This window comes from Aotus nancymaae, unplaced genomic scaffold, assembly GCF_030222135.1.
Source record: "Aotus nancymaae isolate 86718 unplaced genomic scaffold, 86718_ANA_hifiasm-v0.15.2.pri h1tg000108l, whole genome shotgun sequence".
In the NCBI taxonomy this organism is placed as follows: Eukaryota; Metazoa; Chordata; class Mammalia; order Primates; family Aotidae; genus Aotus; species Aotus nancymaae.
In genome coordinates this window covers 21,846,851-21,863,761 of record NW_026988523.1, presented here as the reverse complement: position 1 = coordinate 21,863,761, position 16,911 = coordinate 21,846,851, and the positions used below count along the sequence as shown (strand labels likewise).

Sequence of the window (16,911 nt, the reverse complement as noted above, 5' to 3'; positions counted from 1 at the left end):
AACCTAGGTGATTCTTGTATTTGGTGCTCTTAAGAATAATTTCCCCTATGTGCTGGGCAGTCTTAAGGAATGGAACTCACCTTCTCTTCATTTTTTCAATCAGTTCCACCATTTGGTAGTAGCATTTAAATTCCTCTTTATTGGTAGGACAAGACTGTATTGACAGATCAAGTAGGAAATTAGTTTCCTTAGCAGTATATACTTCTCAGAGGAATACTAACCCTCATTAAGTTGGAAAACACTTAAAACTAATTCAGAGGCAGTGTATTGCTTGATCAGCTAAAATAAACAAGAAGAATGATCTTCTGAAACACAGGTTTAGCAGAGTAATATGACTGGTAGAATGCGTTTCTAAGGTCGGTATTAACTGGTATAATATGACTGAAAACAAGGAAGTTCAGTTTTTTTGAGAAAAAAAGAACAGAAAAATGAAAAAGTGTAATAATAATGCATTGCTAACACATTAATATAATGTCAATCCCCTGCTAGTGTATGCAGATATAATAAGCCGCCCTTAAAGATTTATTTTTTATAAAGTTAAAAAAAAGTCAGGAGTTCAATTTAGTGCCTGTTCCAAAAAGTTACTATGCCTAAGATAGTGTGTTATGTAGTAAGGGCCCCAGGGATTACTAAAACATAGTAACTGCCAGCAAATCTCTCATGTGGTCATATGAATGAAGGTGTGAAAAAGGATAACAGCAGCATATTGTAAAATTTTACAGAATTCATGAATGAAAATCTATCCAGTCTCTACTTACCTTAATAATTTATGGCCTACTTGTTTTAAAAAATTTAAAGTAGTTCTTAATATACCAAGACATTTGTCTTTGAAATTCAAAAGGGATTTCTAATTCATATAATCATCCATTTCTGTCATTTTTTAGCCCCTCATTGGGTAAATTCAGTTTCCTGTGATGATTGGAATTAAATACCATTTTACTTTGAGGATTATCATTACTTTTTAGTTTATTTAAAAAAAAAAAGATTTACTTGCTTTTTGAAAGATGTAATTTTTGTTATAACTTCTAGAAATATCCAGTGATAATTTGTATTGTTAAATGTCAGAATTATTTTATTCCCATTTTTACATGTTATTGTTTATTTCAACAGAAAACAAAGATAAAGCAATTATTTCCCTATACTCTTGGTGGAGTACAGAAAAAGAATAGCAAAATCCTACCTATTTATAAGAAGAATGGCCTACATTGTGTAAAGCATGATTTTATATCTTGATGAATTATTTGACATCTTTAGAAAATAAAGTAGCAAATTTTAGTTTGTAAGGCTATTTAAAAATTCATTACATTTAAGTAAACAATGTATAGATTAAGAAGGAACAATTTGAAGTCATTTGAAATCTAAAGTTATAGATCGTAATCACTATTTCACTAAAGTGTGAAGTTACACATCATTACCAAAAAATAATGATGCCAGTTATTGAATAATGAGGCTCTCATTCTTTTACTAATCTGACTATAGAATATGTAGCATTTGTGAACATTCAAAAACGAAAATCCATGTGTTTACACAGGTAGAGAGATAATGTATTATATTATTTATTTAGGTTTGAATATGTTCATCAAATTTAATGCTTGAGTATTGACTGATGTTCTAAAAGAGCAATGTCTTTAAAACTTTTTTTTGTACCCAGAATATTTCTTGCCAAATGATATGATTTTTTTTCAGTTGTAGTCCTTGAATTTTCACATTATTACCCCTTAAAATCGTATTAGTTAGAAATGACCCTCATATCCTTGTCATTATCTGCTGTATGAGAACATGAAAAAGTTGACTTTAATTCAAATTGTATGATTGCCTTTTAGCAAAATATTAAGTCTCATCTCATTTCACTGAAATTTATTATGTCTCACATTGTGAGACACCAACTCTGTTATATGTGTGTTGAATAGTTTTCTTTTTAGTAGTATTATAAAGTAATTTATAATAAGATTGAGTAATCAAAGCCTACTGGATTAATCTTACAATGATTCTGAAGAGCAAATAGGTAAATTAATTCAGTTTAACCATGATTATACTTTTCAACCCAATAAATATCACATGTAATCTGAAAAGAAGGTTTTCTAATTTTTGAGTTTGTGGTACGTATTTTAAATATATTTAATTAAATCACATTTAGTTTATTTAAACTATCACTTTCATCAAAACTATTAAACTATACAAAGCAGACACTCAATGAAAACCCATAATATGTAGTCACTCAGATCACTTGTTTGCTTATCATAGCTTGAGATAATAGTATCCTTTTATTGGAATTTTCATTTTACACAAGAGTGAATGCAAAAATTTTATGAAATAACTTTCAGTTTGCAATTGGTTATTATCAGGATACAGTAGAGTATAACAGGAAAGCTATGGTATTCAGTTTGGCTTCAAGAGTACAAATGGGATCTTAATATAGCTATACTGTGCTGTTGAGAACTGAAATAAGAAAATTTGGTAAAATGCTTGGTATATCAAAAGGACTAAAAAGATGTTAATTTTGTTGTGAAGAAAAGAAAAACAGCATTTCATTTCATCATCATCTTTTTTATTTTTCCCATGGGTACTCAGGGAGAACGCAGTCAAAACTATCTTAATAAATGATTTCCCAAATGGAAAGGAACAAGTTATTCACTTCCTGTTTCTTTATTATTATTCTTTAAATTCTCATTGTACTTCACAATTAGAGGTATTTTAGTCTGGCTGTTTGTTGATTAGGATCTAGGTTCGACTTTTATATATAGTTTCTATCTTTAGAAACTGAATTATAGAACATAAGTGAAAAAGTCCTTAGTTTTCTACAGTTTTATGTAATATGATAATCTCTTATCATTATGTCCAGAGCTAATAATTAATAGTAATCTTTATGTTTTTGTCCTTAACATTTTTTTAACATTAAGAATGTTTTGCTTTGAGCCAGGCATGGTGGCTGACACCTATAATCCCAGCACATTGTAGGCAGAAGTGGGTGGATCACCTGATGTCGGGAGTTTGAGACCAGCCTGATCAACAGGGTGAAACCCCATCTCTACTAAAAATACAAAATTAGCTGGGCATGGTGGCGCATGCCTATAATCCCGGCTACTTGGGAGGCTGAGGCAGAAGAATCGCTTGAACCGGGAGGAGGAGGTTGCAGTGAGCTGAGATCACACCATTGCACTCCAGCCTGGGCAACAAGAGCAAAACTCTGTCTCAAAAAAATAAAATAAAATGAAAATAAAAGAAAAATATCTCGCTTTGATACTATTTACACTTGTAGATATATGTTTACAATGTTGACTTAAAAATCATTACCTCATAAGTCTTTTGCTCTCTTTCCTCAACTGTCAAAGCTATTGTCATCCTGAGGCCTAGCTCAGATGCAGATTCAGACACAGATCCTCTGCAGATTCTTTCTTTTTCCATGAAGAATGAATTTGCTTTTCATGATACGGTCTTGCCAGTCATATCACAGCAGTTGCACCTTAACTTAGTACTTGTTTCATCAACATTTATTCAGTCACTCTACCAGTACTTATTTATGCAACTTTATTTCGGCAACTTTGGTGACTGTGTTGTTGTCGTTAAGATAGGAACAATTATTTTTCTCCCAAAATTAATCTAATTGAAGGAAAGGAGATGTGCAGGGAGGGAAACAGGCCAAACATGGAAGCAAATATGTCACATAAATGTACCATCACAGGGAAATGTACCATCACAGGGAAAGTAATGGGAGCATTCAAAAAAGGACCAACCAACCTTGAAGGGTCATGAAAAGCTTTGTGAATAAAATGATCATCCAGTCTGAGGTTTTAAGGTCAATGTTAGGCAGGTAAAGAGATCCTTGTCAAAATAGTGGTTCAGGCAGGGGAACCTGCATAAACAAAGATCTTGGAGAGAAAGTGAGATGAATATGAGGTATATGATCATGGCTAAAACACAAAGTTGATGTTTGGTTAATAATTGTCCTGGCATATATATGATATGATACAATATATGATATGATATGATATGATATAAGCAAAGGAAGATTGTTTTATAAGTTATTTCAAAGAGATCAGTTATCCTGAAACAAAAGTTGTTACTTAATTGGAGGTAAAGGATTTACGTGTTCAGATTTAACATTTTAGTAAGATCACTCTGACTGTAGTAAAAAGAACAGATTGGAGAGAGTCACATGAGTGTCAGAATTATTTGATTCCCATTTTTACATGTTACTGTTCATTTCAACAGAAAACAAATATAAAGCAACTACTTCTCTATAGTCTTGGTGGAGTACAGAAAAAGAATAGCAAAATCCTACCTGTTTATAGGAAGAATGGACTACATTGTGTGAAAACCAGTCATGAAGCTACTGCAGTAACACAGTTTAGAGGCAAAGTTGCTGGTGTTGAGCATACAATATGAGGTGGGGGTGAAGAAAAAGTGGTAAATTTTATACGTAGGGGGAAGAATGCACAGAACTTGGGGACTGATTGGGTATGTGCAATGAGTGAGAGGGTAGGTGAAAGTCATGTTTAGGCTTAAAAATTTGAGTAGATGGAAGTACCATTTAGTGAGATAAGGAAAAAAGAAAAAGTTTGGAGAATGTTTAGTTTTCATTGACAGAGGCATTGTTTTCTAATAGAAATGACCATAGGCAATATGTTCTGCCTTCCATATGGCCTTCCCAAGCTGACAGCAAGTTCCTGAGGACAGAAGCACTATCTTTATTAAGACCTTCTGTCTCAAAACTTATCGTGATGTTTTGCACATTGTAACTGATCAAAAAGATTTATTTTTTTATTCTGGTTTTCTGTATCATTACTTCTACCAAATTGGAATTGAAACAATGAATAAACTATTGTGGGAAAACTATTAAAAATTTATGTTAAAATATTTTTAAGTCATCTATCATTCATTTATTTACACAATTGTGTATTTAGTATTCATTTTTTCAGCGCTAGTATTTAAATATATAATCAAAAATAATTATTATAGTTATATATAATTATATAATAATGCTATACATTTTAAATAGATTCTGGGAGTGCTACATATAAATATTTTATTTTATAATAATAAAATAATTCTAACATTTATAATTTAATGGATTTAATAGAATAATACATATCATATTATCTGGAAGAATGTGTCTTTTTAAACAGTTACTTTGAGTATTGGATATTTTATTTTGAAGATTCACAGTTTTATATTTACAAGCTTCAGTATTAATAAGCATTAATGTTAAGGAACTATTTTATAGAGCAGCATAGTGTTTTCTTAAGAAAAGAAATTCAGAGAACGGTTGTAGATGTTGGGCGAATCAGCCAATTTTCTTTATACCTTTATCCAATACTTAAAAATTTATGAGTGTAGAGAGAGAGGAAGAAAATAAGAGACAGAGATAGAAAACGTGTTCAACAACAACTGGTGACTTGAGCTGATGGATATGTACAAGTTTACTGCTATTAGTCTTTCAATTTTCTATGGGTTCCACATTATTCAAAATAAAATTAAATATGCTTGATACGATTTTCTCAAATGACTTTTCATTCTTCAGGAGATTTTAGTTTCTGAAAAAATATTTTTGATATGCAACCAGCAAAAATCAGTCCGAATATAAAATGCGAATATAAAAGAAGAAATAATATAGCTTGCAATGTTAATCATTTAACAAATAGTAATAATTAGCACTGGATATCTAATTAGATTGTGGATGATAATATACTGAGGTCAAAAATATGGGCCGCTATGACGTGACCCATCAATCTAAGGGATATTAAGTTTAATTCAATGATTCCTAACATTTTGCTTATACCTTTGTACCTTCAGTTCTACTGAAAATTCACATTTACTATTATGGCAAATATTTTACTTCATATATTTCAATATTTTATGAATTTCAAATATATATATATCAGTATTTTAGATAAAAGTAATGTAGGCCAGGCACTGTGGCTCACACCTGTAATCCCAGCACTTTGGGAGGCCGAGGTGGGTGGATCACGAGGTCAAGAGACCCAGAGGATCCTGGCTGACATGGTGAAACCCCGTCTCTACTAAAAATACAAAAATTAGCCTGGCATGGTGGTGCTCGCCTGTAGTCCCAGCTACTTAGGAAGCTTAGGCATGAGAATCCCTTGAACCTGAAAGATGGGAGCTGCAATGAGCTGAGATTGCACCACTGCACTCCAGCCTGGGGACAGAGTGAGACTCCATCTCAAAAAGAAAAAAAGGAATGTATCGCCACCTTCGAATAGGACTACTGACAGCTAGTGAGAAAGAGTAATTATCATATATATTATAAACATATTATTTATGCGTTTATTATAATTATATGCATTAGTATATATTAGTATATATTTAACATATTTTTGATGTATTTTATATCTGCAAAGATTGTCAAGGCCATTGAGAATTTGCAAATAAAACTGTATCATGAGGTGATCTTCACAACGAATTTTATTTTGTGAGAAGGAATTTAAGAATAGGATGTGCACTAAACATATGTTTTTCAAGTAGATATATCAATATTTATGACTTTTTTCTTTATAAAAAAAACTCATAAATACTGCTTTTTAATTAAATACCATGTTTTAAACATGAATTCATGTTTGTAGTTATGTATATTTTTAATGTTTTGGGCTTTTTTGTTCTTATTCTCTTTTATTACTCTCTTTTATATAAAATCACTCTCACATGGTCTAGAAAATATTATGCATGGATGTTCTTATCTCCTTACTTGGCCACTTAGCCACTTGTTTATGAATATTAAACTCTGGACTATTTTGCATTTTCCCCACACTACAGAAAAAGTGATGAATTCATTTATTAGTTTAATAATTTCTACCCTCTTTCCTTAAACCTTGTATTTCCCTTTCTTAGCAATGTAGGTAAGTTTAGCTGTTCATCTCAGTTGTCACCTCTAAATATCCTAACACTACATTGGTACAAACCAACTATTTACTAAACCGTGTCTGACTCATGGACTGACAGGGTGATAACCCAACCCAAATGAAGCAACCAGTTAAGGTCCTACAATAATAATTTATAAATTAGTACTCATAAAATGGTGAATTAAATGTACAATTGTCTACTTTTGTGACAAACCAGGTAATGAAGCTCTTCTAATGGTGAATATTGAGTTGAATGACCACTTGCCCTAAAAATGGCTAGAAGCTTACATCCTTGCCTTAGGCACTCTACTGTGACTTTTCTCCCTATCATGCAACTCGTGAAAAAAGTTCTCAGACACTATTTCAGTATAACTTTCCTGGGATATCTTAATTTTTTCATTATAAATCTCTTTAAAAAGTTCTTATGAATATAATGATTTTAAGATAGCCCCAAAATTAACTTGATTTGGGTTAGGATTGACATTCCCATGTGTTAACAAAGTCAGAAAAAAAAATTTCTGAACAGAAGTGAGAACGTGTACCCCAAATCAGAAGCAGAAGAAATAGAAATAATTAAAACCCACAAATTATGTGGTAATTACCTCATCATTACCTGGTAATATTTTTAGGTAGTTTCCTACACAAAATTTAAAAAATCTTTTCTATCTTCTCATATATTAAGATACATAACAATATGAAATGATGGTTATGTTAAATTGTTCCACTATAGTAATCATATTACATCATGCTATATACCTTAAATATACACAGTATAGTTTTTTTTTAATGAGAAGATACAAAGAATATAAAACATGCTCAATACATTTGATAAAGAAAGTAATAAGAATGTGGTTCTGGGTAATTACCTATGGAAAAAGTACAGAATTTCAGAACAGGATCTCAACTGCCGTCTATGTCAGTTGTATCCCACTTTTTTTTTTTTTTTTTGAGAAGGAGAGTTTCACTCTGTTGCCCAGGCTGGAGTGCAGTGGCACCATGTTGACTCACTGCAACCTGTGCCTCCTGGGTTCAAGCAATTCTCCTGCCTCAGCCTCCAGAGTCGCTGGGATTACAGGCATCCCACCACCAGGCCCGGCTAATTTTTGTATTTTTTAGTAGAGACAGGGCTTCACCATGTTGGCCAGGCTGGTCTTGAACTCCTGACCTCAGGTGATCTGCCCTCCTCGACCTCCCAAAATGTTGGGATTACAGGCAGGAGCCACTACACCCAGCCCCTGTATCTGACTTTTATAACATTTTGTGTATTACAAAATCATGTGTTTCAGTACAAAAAGTTTGGTTTAATTTTATGATACATAATGGCATGACTTCATACCAGTATAAAATATGACTTATTAGGCACTATTCTAGATGTTTTACAAATATGAACTTGCTCAATTTTTCTAAGACTGATGAGGTGATCCTCTATAATAGTTTAGGAATCTGAAGCACAAAGTAAGTTAAATAACTTGCCTAAAGTCATACATCTACAGAGTTAGTAAGGGCTGGATGTTTTCTTTTTCTTTCTTTCTTTCTTTTTTTCTTTTTGAGACAGAGTCTCACTCTGTCACCTAGGCTGGAGCGGTGTGGTGCAATCTCGGCTCACTGCAATGTCTGCCTCCCAGGTTCGAGTGATTCTCATGCCTCAGCCTCCAGAACAGCTGGGATTACAGGTCCATGCCACCACACCAGACTAATTTTTTTATTTTTAGTAGAGATGAGTGTTTACCCTGTGTTGGCTGAGCTGGTCTCAAACTCCTAACCTCTGGTGATCCACCCACCTCGGCCTTCCAATGTGCTGGGATTACAGGAATGAGCCACGGCACCTGGAGGGCTGGGATTTTAACATTAACTGTTGAGTTCCAGAGTCAGTTCTTTCAACCACTATGACTATTGTCTCTTGAGGTTATATAGCCTAATTTGCTATATTGGTTATTGGATTTGGAGAAAATCTAGTTTTGTTTGCAAAGAACTATTTTCCAAGTTATTTAATAGGATGAAATAATTTTTGTTTGAATATTTTCAATAATATTCTTGTTCACATTTACATTTAGTAATAAGAGAGCTTCATTTAGATGGTATGACTAGAATTTCATTCAATTAAGAAATAGATCCTTTCAGATGAAATATGTGATACAGACTTAAGTAGTGTGATTGAATAATTTATTCTGTCTTTATGAAAAGAAAAATTACTCATTGAAATTAAAAATATATCTTCTAAAAATAATGATTAAATTTTGCCAGTTTGAATGTATATGATAAGCAAAATAAAAATTGTGTGTATAAAAAGATGAGTAATATTTGTTAGTCATAGAAGAATTATTATACTATACTACTGTGCATAATTGCATTTATAAATGTAAGTAAACTATATTTATTTTAAGATAAATCATATAGTTCTCATAAAAATATATAAAGATAATTTTTTCAGCAGATTTTAAACTTAGGAGTTGCATCATTTGACAGTGGTACATTTATACAGATAATAGAAAAAAAGTCTAGAATCTTCAAGCTCCTATTCCAATATCTTTCTATTATAATATTCTTTCTTATGGAAAATCATTTTTAAAAATGTCTTCATTTTTAAAACTTCCTATGTTGTTTACAAAAGAAGGTATTCTTCAATCCCCTCAGTGAGAAATTCATATGATTGAGGCAACTCATACAGTATGTGAGTAATGTCCTTTTAATTTTGTGATATGTGAGAGTATGATTCTGATGATCTATTTCACTCATTGTATCACTGTTTTGAGCTGCTTCAGAGCTGCAAAATTATTTCTCAATACCTCTCATACAGAAACAGTTTAGGATTAAATTATGAATAATAGGGTTATAGTTAGGAAAGCAAATTAAAACCACCAATGTTCTTATCCAAATACCAGATAAATATGGTACCTACTATTACTGATATATCTTACTTAATACTGTGAATCTTGATTTTTTTTTCTAAAGACACTGTGCTGAGTAAGAACTTACACAAGTAAACCTTTCTCATCAGTCAGAATCTTTGCACTCTATAGTTCTATCTACTATAAATAATACTATTTGAAAAGTTGATGAGGATAGAAAGAAAAATTGAATTCAAATATTTTTAGAATTTTCTGGTGCAGCATGTAGACATTTCAGCTTTGTATAAAGTTTTGTACACCGTACCATACTGGGATTACACATCTTATTACTTTTTTTTTTTAATGTTTATACTACAATGTATGCAGTTTCAACATCTATGAATAATCTGCATTAGCTTAATTTATGTGCATTGGTTTAGTTTATGTGTGTATAATTTTGGAGGTATGACTATCTTATGAATAAGACAGATGCACATTTAAATCTTTAAAGACCCTAGAAATAATTTAATTATGATTCTGTTTAAATAATCAGAGAAGCAGTTTGTTCCTAACAGAAAATTAAAAAAGGAAAAATTCTGAGAAAATACACTACTTCTCACATCTACTCTCCCACACACAAATCTATTCATCTATCAACCTGTCCTTCTATCATCTCTGTCTCACTCTGTCTCTCCCTATATCTACATCTACTTGTATCTATAACAAGTATACACATATTCACATATATATATACATACATATATTTATATATTTATGTATCCTTAAGCCCACAGTTTTACTCCATGTTTATCTAGATTACAGAAATAACTACATGAATATCTCTACTTCATTTTAAAGCATTCATCTAAAAATCTAAAAAAACTATACAATAAAACTATATCTAGTATTAAAATTTATAACAAAAATGAAATATTTGAATATATTATTTATTTGAATCTGTCCAATTTTATAAAACATGCAAGGACAAAAGGAATATTAGTTAAAACATCTGATTGCTTCTCAACAGGCTTTAATTGTCCACTGAATGAAATTGTTATGACGAGGTCAATTATGACTCAGTGTCTTATTTTCCATTAATATAAAAAGGGCACAACGTATAAAAGACATACAGCTCTGAAAAAAATTATTTTGGTTTGTATCTTATTCTCTTCTGCTAATATTAATTTAAAACAGTGATATTAGACTAAAATTTTAAAATTAGCCACCTCAACTGAGAGAAAAGAATCTTCTAGGGCTAACTAATTGCCTGTGTATTTTGTCTAGGTGTTGAGGGAAAGCTAAGAGAATGAAGGCTCTAAATCTGCAGTGGAAGCATGATATGGCGAAGCAGAGCTGGTGCTGAATTGTTCTCTCTGATGGCTCTATGGGAGTGGATAGCACTGAGTCTTCATTGCTGGGTTTTAGCGGTTGCTGCTGTTTCGGATCAGCATGCCACAAGCCCCTTCGACTGGCTCCTCTCTGATAAGGGACCCTTCCATCGCTCACAGGAATACACAGATTTTGTGGACAGAAGCCGGCAGGGATTTAGCACAAGATACAAGATATACAGGTATGAAGCAAAGGGAAAGCAATTATAGAAATATCATCCTTGAAGCTTGTGTATAAATAAGTTTATCTAAGGGAAAGTTTCAGATGGGAAAGTGTTATTATCAGAAGGGTTGATATTTTCCATGCACCATAGTAATGTTTTCTTGCTATTCAAAAATATTTCTTATAGATGTAATATATTATGATAAAAATAGATAATGGTGACCACTTGTATATCACTCCCAAATTTTACTATGTTACACTGCCTTAAAGTAAATGGCAACGTACTTGGAAGCCAAGTTTCTTATCTTAAATAGCCAAAATTTTAAAGTGAGTTTTTAAAAATTGCTTTTCCTTTCTACCTTATACCATGCTATGTTACCTTTTTCAGCCTAAATGGAAATGGTATCTTCTACTAGTCACTGAGAAGTTGAGTCACCTCATCCTTTTTTACCTGAAAGGTAATTGTACGTTCAGAAGCTAAAGGAATCAGCAAGGAAATAAAAAGTAGCAGAAAAATAGGACATGATAGCAAAGCTCAAAGAAATGGAATGGATTAAGATATATGATCTTTAACATTTATCAATGTTCTATGTTTAAAATCTAAATAAGTTACATAAAAAGAGTCATAGATTAAATCCAACAAATGGTGCCTGCTCCTATAATGTCCCTTGAATCCATTAAATAGAAGAGTGTACAACTGGTTGCCTGATGGATTAGATTGTATTGATCTGTGCCATGAAGAACATTTTATGTAAAGTTATCACTTCAGTTTGTTTATTGGTGATCAGCTTTCACAATTCCTAGTTATTGGCTTAACATTTAGGAAGAAGCACATTTGTTTTGTCTTTTTGTGTATTGGTATCTATGCAGATATTCCTATATAAATATTTTATTTCATGTTGTACGTGCACCAGAGGGCACTGTGCTTCATGTCTGTATGTAGTCATTTACACAGCATTATGAGAAATTTATAAATCCTATCAACAATGTATATTTACAGAAGAGCCTGAGTGTCCTGGACAAGTTCCATGAAGCATCACCCAATTGTTGCTATGCCTTTTTAAAAGTAAAAATCCCTTATTCCATGCAGCCAGAGCACTGTCATAAGCCTAATGAAAAGGTTTACTCTATTAAAAAAAAAAATGAAATGATGAGGCTGGGCGGGGTGGCTCACACCTGTAATCCCAGCACTTCTGGAGGCTGAGGCATGCAGATCATGACGCCAGGAGATCGAGGCCATTCTGGCCAACACGGTGAAACCCTGTCTCTACTAAAAAACAGAAATTAGCTGGGCATGGTGGAATGCACCTGCAGTCCCAGCTATTTGGGAGGCTGAGGCAGGAGAATCACTTGAACCCGGGAGATGGAGGTTTCAGTGAGCCAAGATCGAGCCACTGTACTCAGCCTGGGGGACAGAGGAGACTCCGTCTCAAAAAAAAAAAAAACAAATTCTAAAGTTTTTCTTTCTGAAATGCAGCAGAAATTTTCAATATTTTGTGACTCCGGGTTAATTCATTCTTCATTCTCCTATGTGTTTGTTGATTTAGGCAGTTTTTCTTCACACATTGTGTGAAGCTACCTAAATTTAGGATTATAAGAATGTGTTATATTTTAGCACTGTGCAAGAGGATTTTTAACAGTCTGTCAGATAAACTGATGCCAGAGCATGTCTCCATGATCTGTTGGCATTTGTATCTGGAGGTCTAAAGTGCTGTCTTATGTGTGATTGTTGTGGTTTAGCTTGTTGGTCAATCAGCTGTGAGTTGCAAACCTGGCTTGACATGCTTCTTGTTTGTATTTGTTTTTTTGTTTTTGACTTTTTGAGATGGAGTCTTGATCTGTCGCCCAGGCTGAAGTGCAGTGGCATGATCTCGAAGTGCAGTGACATGATCTCGACTCACGGCAACCTCTGCCTCACCGGTTTAAGCAAATCTCTTGCCTCAGCCTCCGGAGTAGCTGGGATTACAGGAGCCCACTACCCTAATTTTTGTATTTTTAGTAAAGACAGTGTTTCACCATGTTGGCCAGGTTGGTCTTGAACTCCTGACCTCAAGTGATCTTTCCGTCTCGGCCTCCCAAAGTGCTGGGATTCCAGGCATGAGCCACTGCGCCCCACCTGCTTGACATGTTTTTAGAGGTGGTGGGTTGAATGAAAGAGGCATTATTTGAATCACAGGTGTTAAAGGTAATGAAAAACGTGCTTTGAGGTATATTTGCAAGGCTCATATATTCTATTTGGTTTTATGCAACTCTCTTCCTGAAGACATTCATGAGCCCTGTGCTACTTATCCTTACTATGTCTTTAACTTTGTGGCTTGAATAAACATGTAAGGATATTAAATCTATTTATAAACAGTGGCGCTAGGTTATAACTTCTTATGAACCCTTTTAAACATTGCAAACGATGCTATGATCATTGACAGTTGCCATGAAATGAACAATATAATTTACTCATTAGGGTTCCTTTAGTCTTAGTAAGGTAAGTTTTGTCTTTAATATTTATCTTCAAAATATAATTTTAAAGGGTTCATATTTCATTAATGTTTGCCATAAAATATAGAATTTGTGAGTACTTAAAACACATAGGTGTTAAATTAAAGTTTTCCATATTTAAGTACTTGACTTGTCTTTTTAAAGATTGTAATTTCCTGGCCGGGCGCGGTGGCTCAAGCCTGTAATCCCAGCACTTTGGGAGGCCGAGGCGGGTGGATCACGAGGTCAAGAGATCGAGACCATCCTGGTCAACATGGTGAAACCCCGTCTCTACTAATACAAAAAAAAAATTAGTTGGGCACAGTGGCGCGTGCCTGTAATCCCAGCTACTCAGGAGACTGAGGCAGGAGAATTGCCTGAACCCAGGAAGCGGAGATTGCGGTGAGCCGAGATCGCGCCATTGCGCTCCAGCCTGGGTATCAAGAGCGAAACTCCGTCTCAAAAAAAAAAAAAAAAAAAAAAAAAAAAAGATTGTAATTTCCTAAGCTGATCAGCCCAATTCTACTAGTGCTTATTATCACTATCATCACCACATTCATGGGGAATATTGCATTGCCCTCTTCCTAACTTCTACCATTCTTTGGCTGACCACATGTGCAAGTGAATTATGGGACAATGATGATGATGATGATTTTCTTATAATTTTTAAAAATAATATACAGACATGTCATATTATCAAAAGTTGGTGTGCTTCTTCAGACCACTTATTCAAAGAATGTTCCAAATTTGAGACTAGGAGACAATTGAGATAAATGCTATGTTCCTTGAAAAAAAATTCTATTTAAAAAATGACTAATGAAAGACAATGCCTTGTTTCTGAAAGGCATTAGTAGCAAATGTAAAACATATTAAATCTGTTAAAATAATTAGGTCAAATCTCTTTCAGTTGTCTTTCTTCATTTCATCCTCTTCTGCAGCAACATATTTTTACTCCAAATATAGAATATCAAGGACACAACAATCAAAAATTGCTAAAATCATACAGAGATAAGATTTTTAAAAAATTTCATCATGTTTGAAAAGGTGTGATTTTGTCAACTAATAGGACTTACGTTTGTATTTTTAAACTACTGTACATTTAAAGACTTTTCAGAATTTGTTTCTGAAACTACATTAAGACTTGATAGGTGATTAATTTATGGGTTGAGGTCACTGAGATGGAAGATTTAGAATGAGAATGGTAACATAACTTGTTATTTGGTCAAATATTAAGTTAGATTTCCAACTATTTTCCCAATATCCTCAGATTGGTTCCCAAATATAAGAATAAGGCATTTTGAAAATATTGCCTCATTTAAAAAAATAAAGGTATTTTTTAAAGTGTTTTTACTATCAGAAGTGAGCAATGCCTGGAGAAATTTTATCTACTTTGTAGCATAGAACAGGAGGACACTTAAACCCTTAGTAAGCTGGAGGCTTGTGTTTGCGGTTGTATTTTAGAAACCCTATCCCTCAGGCTGTAAGCCTGCTAGGATATGTATTAATTTTCTCCAGGCATGGAAATCTTTATTATTTTAATACATTACAGGATCTCTAGACAAGAGACTCATTTTTTGTTGCTCAAACTTAGTTGCAGTTATCTTGAACTACTGATATGAGTTCTAAGGACACAGACTGGCAATTTTCATTCCCTTAAAATAAACATTTCACATATGTAAGTCTTCAGATGTGATGACTCAAAACAAAAGGTTTTTTTTGGTTTGATTGTTTGTTTGTTCTTCCCTTTTCCTAACTTCTACCATTCTTTGGCTGACCACATGTGCAAGTGAATTATGGGACAATGATGATGATGATGATTTCTTATAATTTTTAAAAATAATATACAGACATGTCATATTATCAAAACTTGGTGTGCTTCTTCAGACCACTTATTCAAAGAATGTTCCAAATTTGAGACTAGGAGACAATTGAGATAAATGCTATGTTCCTTGAAAAAAAATTCTATTTAAAAAATGACTAATAGAAGACAATAGTTTAAAAAAAGTTAAACGACTATATGGTCACTTTCTATGTGACAGGATTATAATGAAATAATGTGTGGAAAAGAGTAAACCTCTGAATAAATGGTTATTTGGATCCATATTAGAAAAGCATAAATTGAATCCCTTCTTTATAACATATACATAAGCCTGTTTTTATATGAAATAAAGATCTAAACAGGAAAGGTAAAAATATTAAGTTTCTAGAAGAAAATAGAGGAAAACAACTTCATAATACTGGGATAGTTGAGAATCCATTTAAATACAAGGTATTAAGAATTAAAATACAAGTATTCTTAATCAGGAGTAAGAATTGAACAGGTATTTACTGATAAAGAGTTATTTTTAAGAAGGTATAATTTTTTTATAATAAAAACTATGAAGATTCTGGTGTAAAATGTCTTTAAAGTAGCAATCCGGATACAAATCACTTCAAACTTCCTATTAAAATACTATATTAATTATCAGGAGGGAAAATGAAAACTCATAACACAGAAAATTATGGTGAATATGTAACTTTCTGCAAAAATAGGGGAGACATTTAAAAAGTTATAAACTTCTTGTAAGCTATAAGACTAGCCAAACAGATTTTAATACTTAAGATGAGCAAGCCCAAGTGCCTCAACAATGGTGGCATTTACCCTAAATACAGAAGAGAGCTGTGTCATTACCATCAGCTAACTACTCAGAAACCCGGAATTGGCTCCTAACAGGAACTATGCAGGTGTCTCTCTAAGACAGGATCCTACCTTGAGATGTAGCCACGGTCAAATGATCTCTCTCTCTCACCATGTTTGGAGCTGGTACATGGCAAGAATAATGTAGTAGGAAGAGATTTCCAAACAAAGATGCCCCATGTAATATTTGAGACACACTTAAACCAAAAGACAAAGAGAAAATATTTTTTCTGTCTATTTAAATTCTAATTTATTTTTTGTCATGTATTTTTATATGTTAAATTTAGCAACCTAGAAGGAAATATATTCATATATATTGTATTAATTATTGTATATCAATATTAATTATTGTATATCAATGACAAGGAACAAGGACTTCCAGAAGTAAGTTAGGAACAGGAAGAGGATTAACATTTAATGTAGTTAATGTAGTTTCTCCTGGACTTTCTTGTTCACATTGTCAGAGAAATGAATGTTAGGGTAAATTCTACCTCAGCTATATACTGATAATTAAGCCCAAACCACT

At 33.0% G+C, this 16,911-nt stretch overlaps 1 protein-coding gene across 4 annotated transcripts in view; it reads left to right on the top strand.

Annotated features, from left to right (window-relative positions):
• The window catches only part of BRINP3 (BMP/retinoic acid inducible neural specific 3), a 523,484-nt gene that overhangs the window by 156,814 nt on the left and 349,759 nt on the right, over positions 1–16,911 (top strand). For all 4 annotated transcript variants that reach the window (XM_012444698.2, XM_064370415.1, XM_012444699.2 and 1 more), the window contains one exon: positions 10,970–11,255. In XM_012444698.2, the coding sequence (XP_012300121.1) occupies positions 11,020–11,255 (236 nt within the window). In that variant the 5' untranslated portion in view covers positions 10,970–11,019. The remainder of the gene's footprint in view (positions 1–10,969; positions 11,256–16,911) is intronic.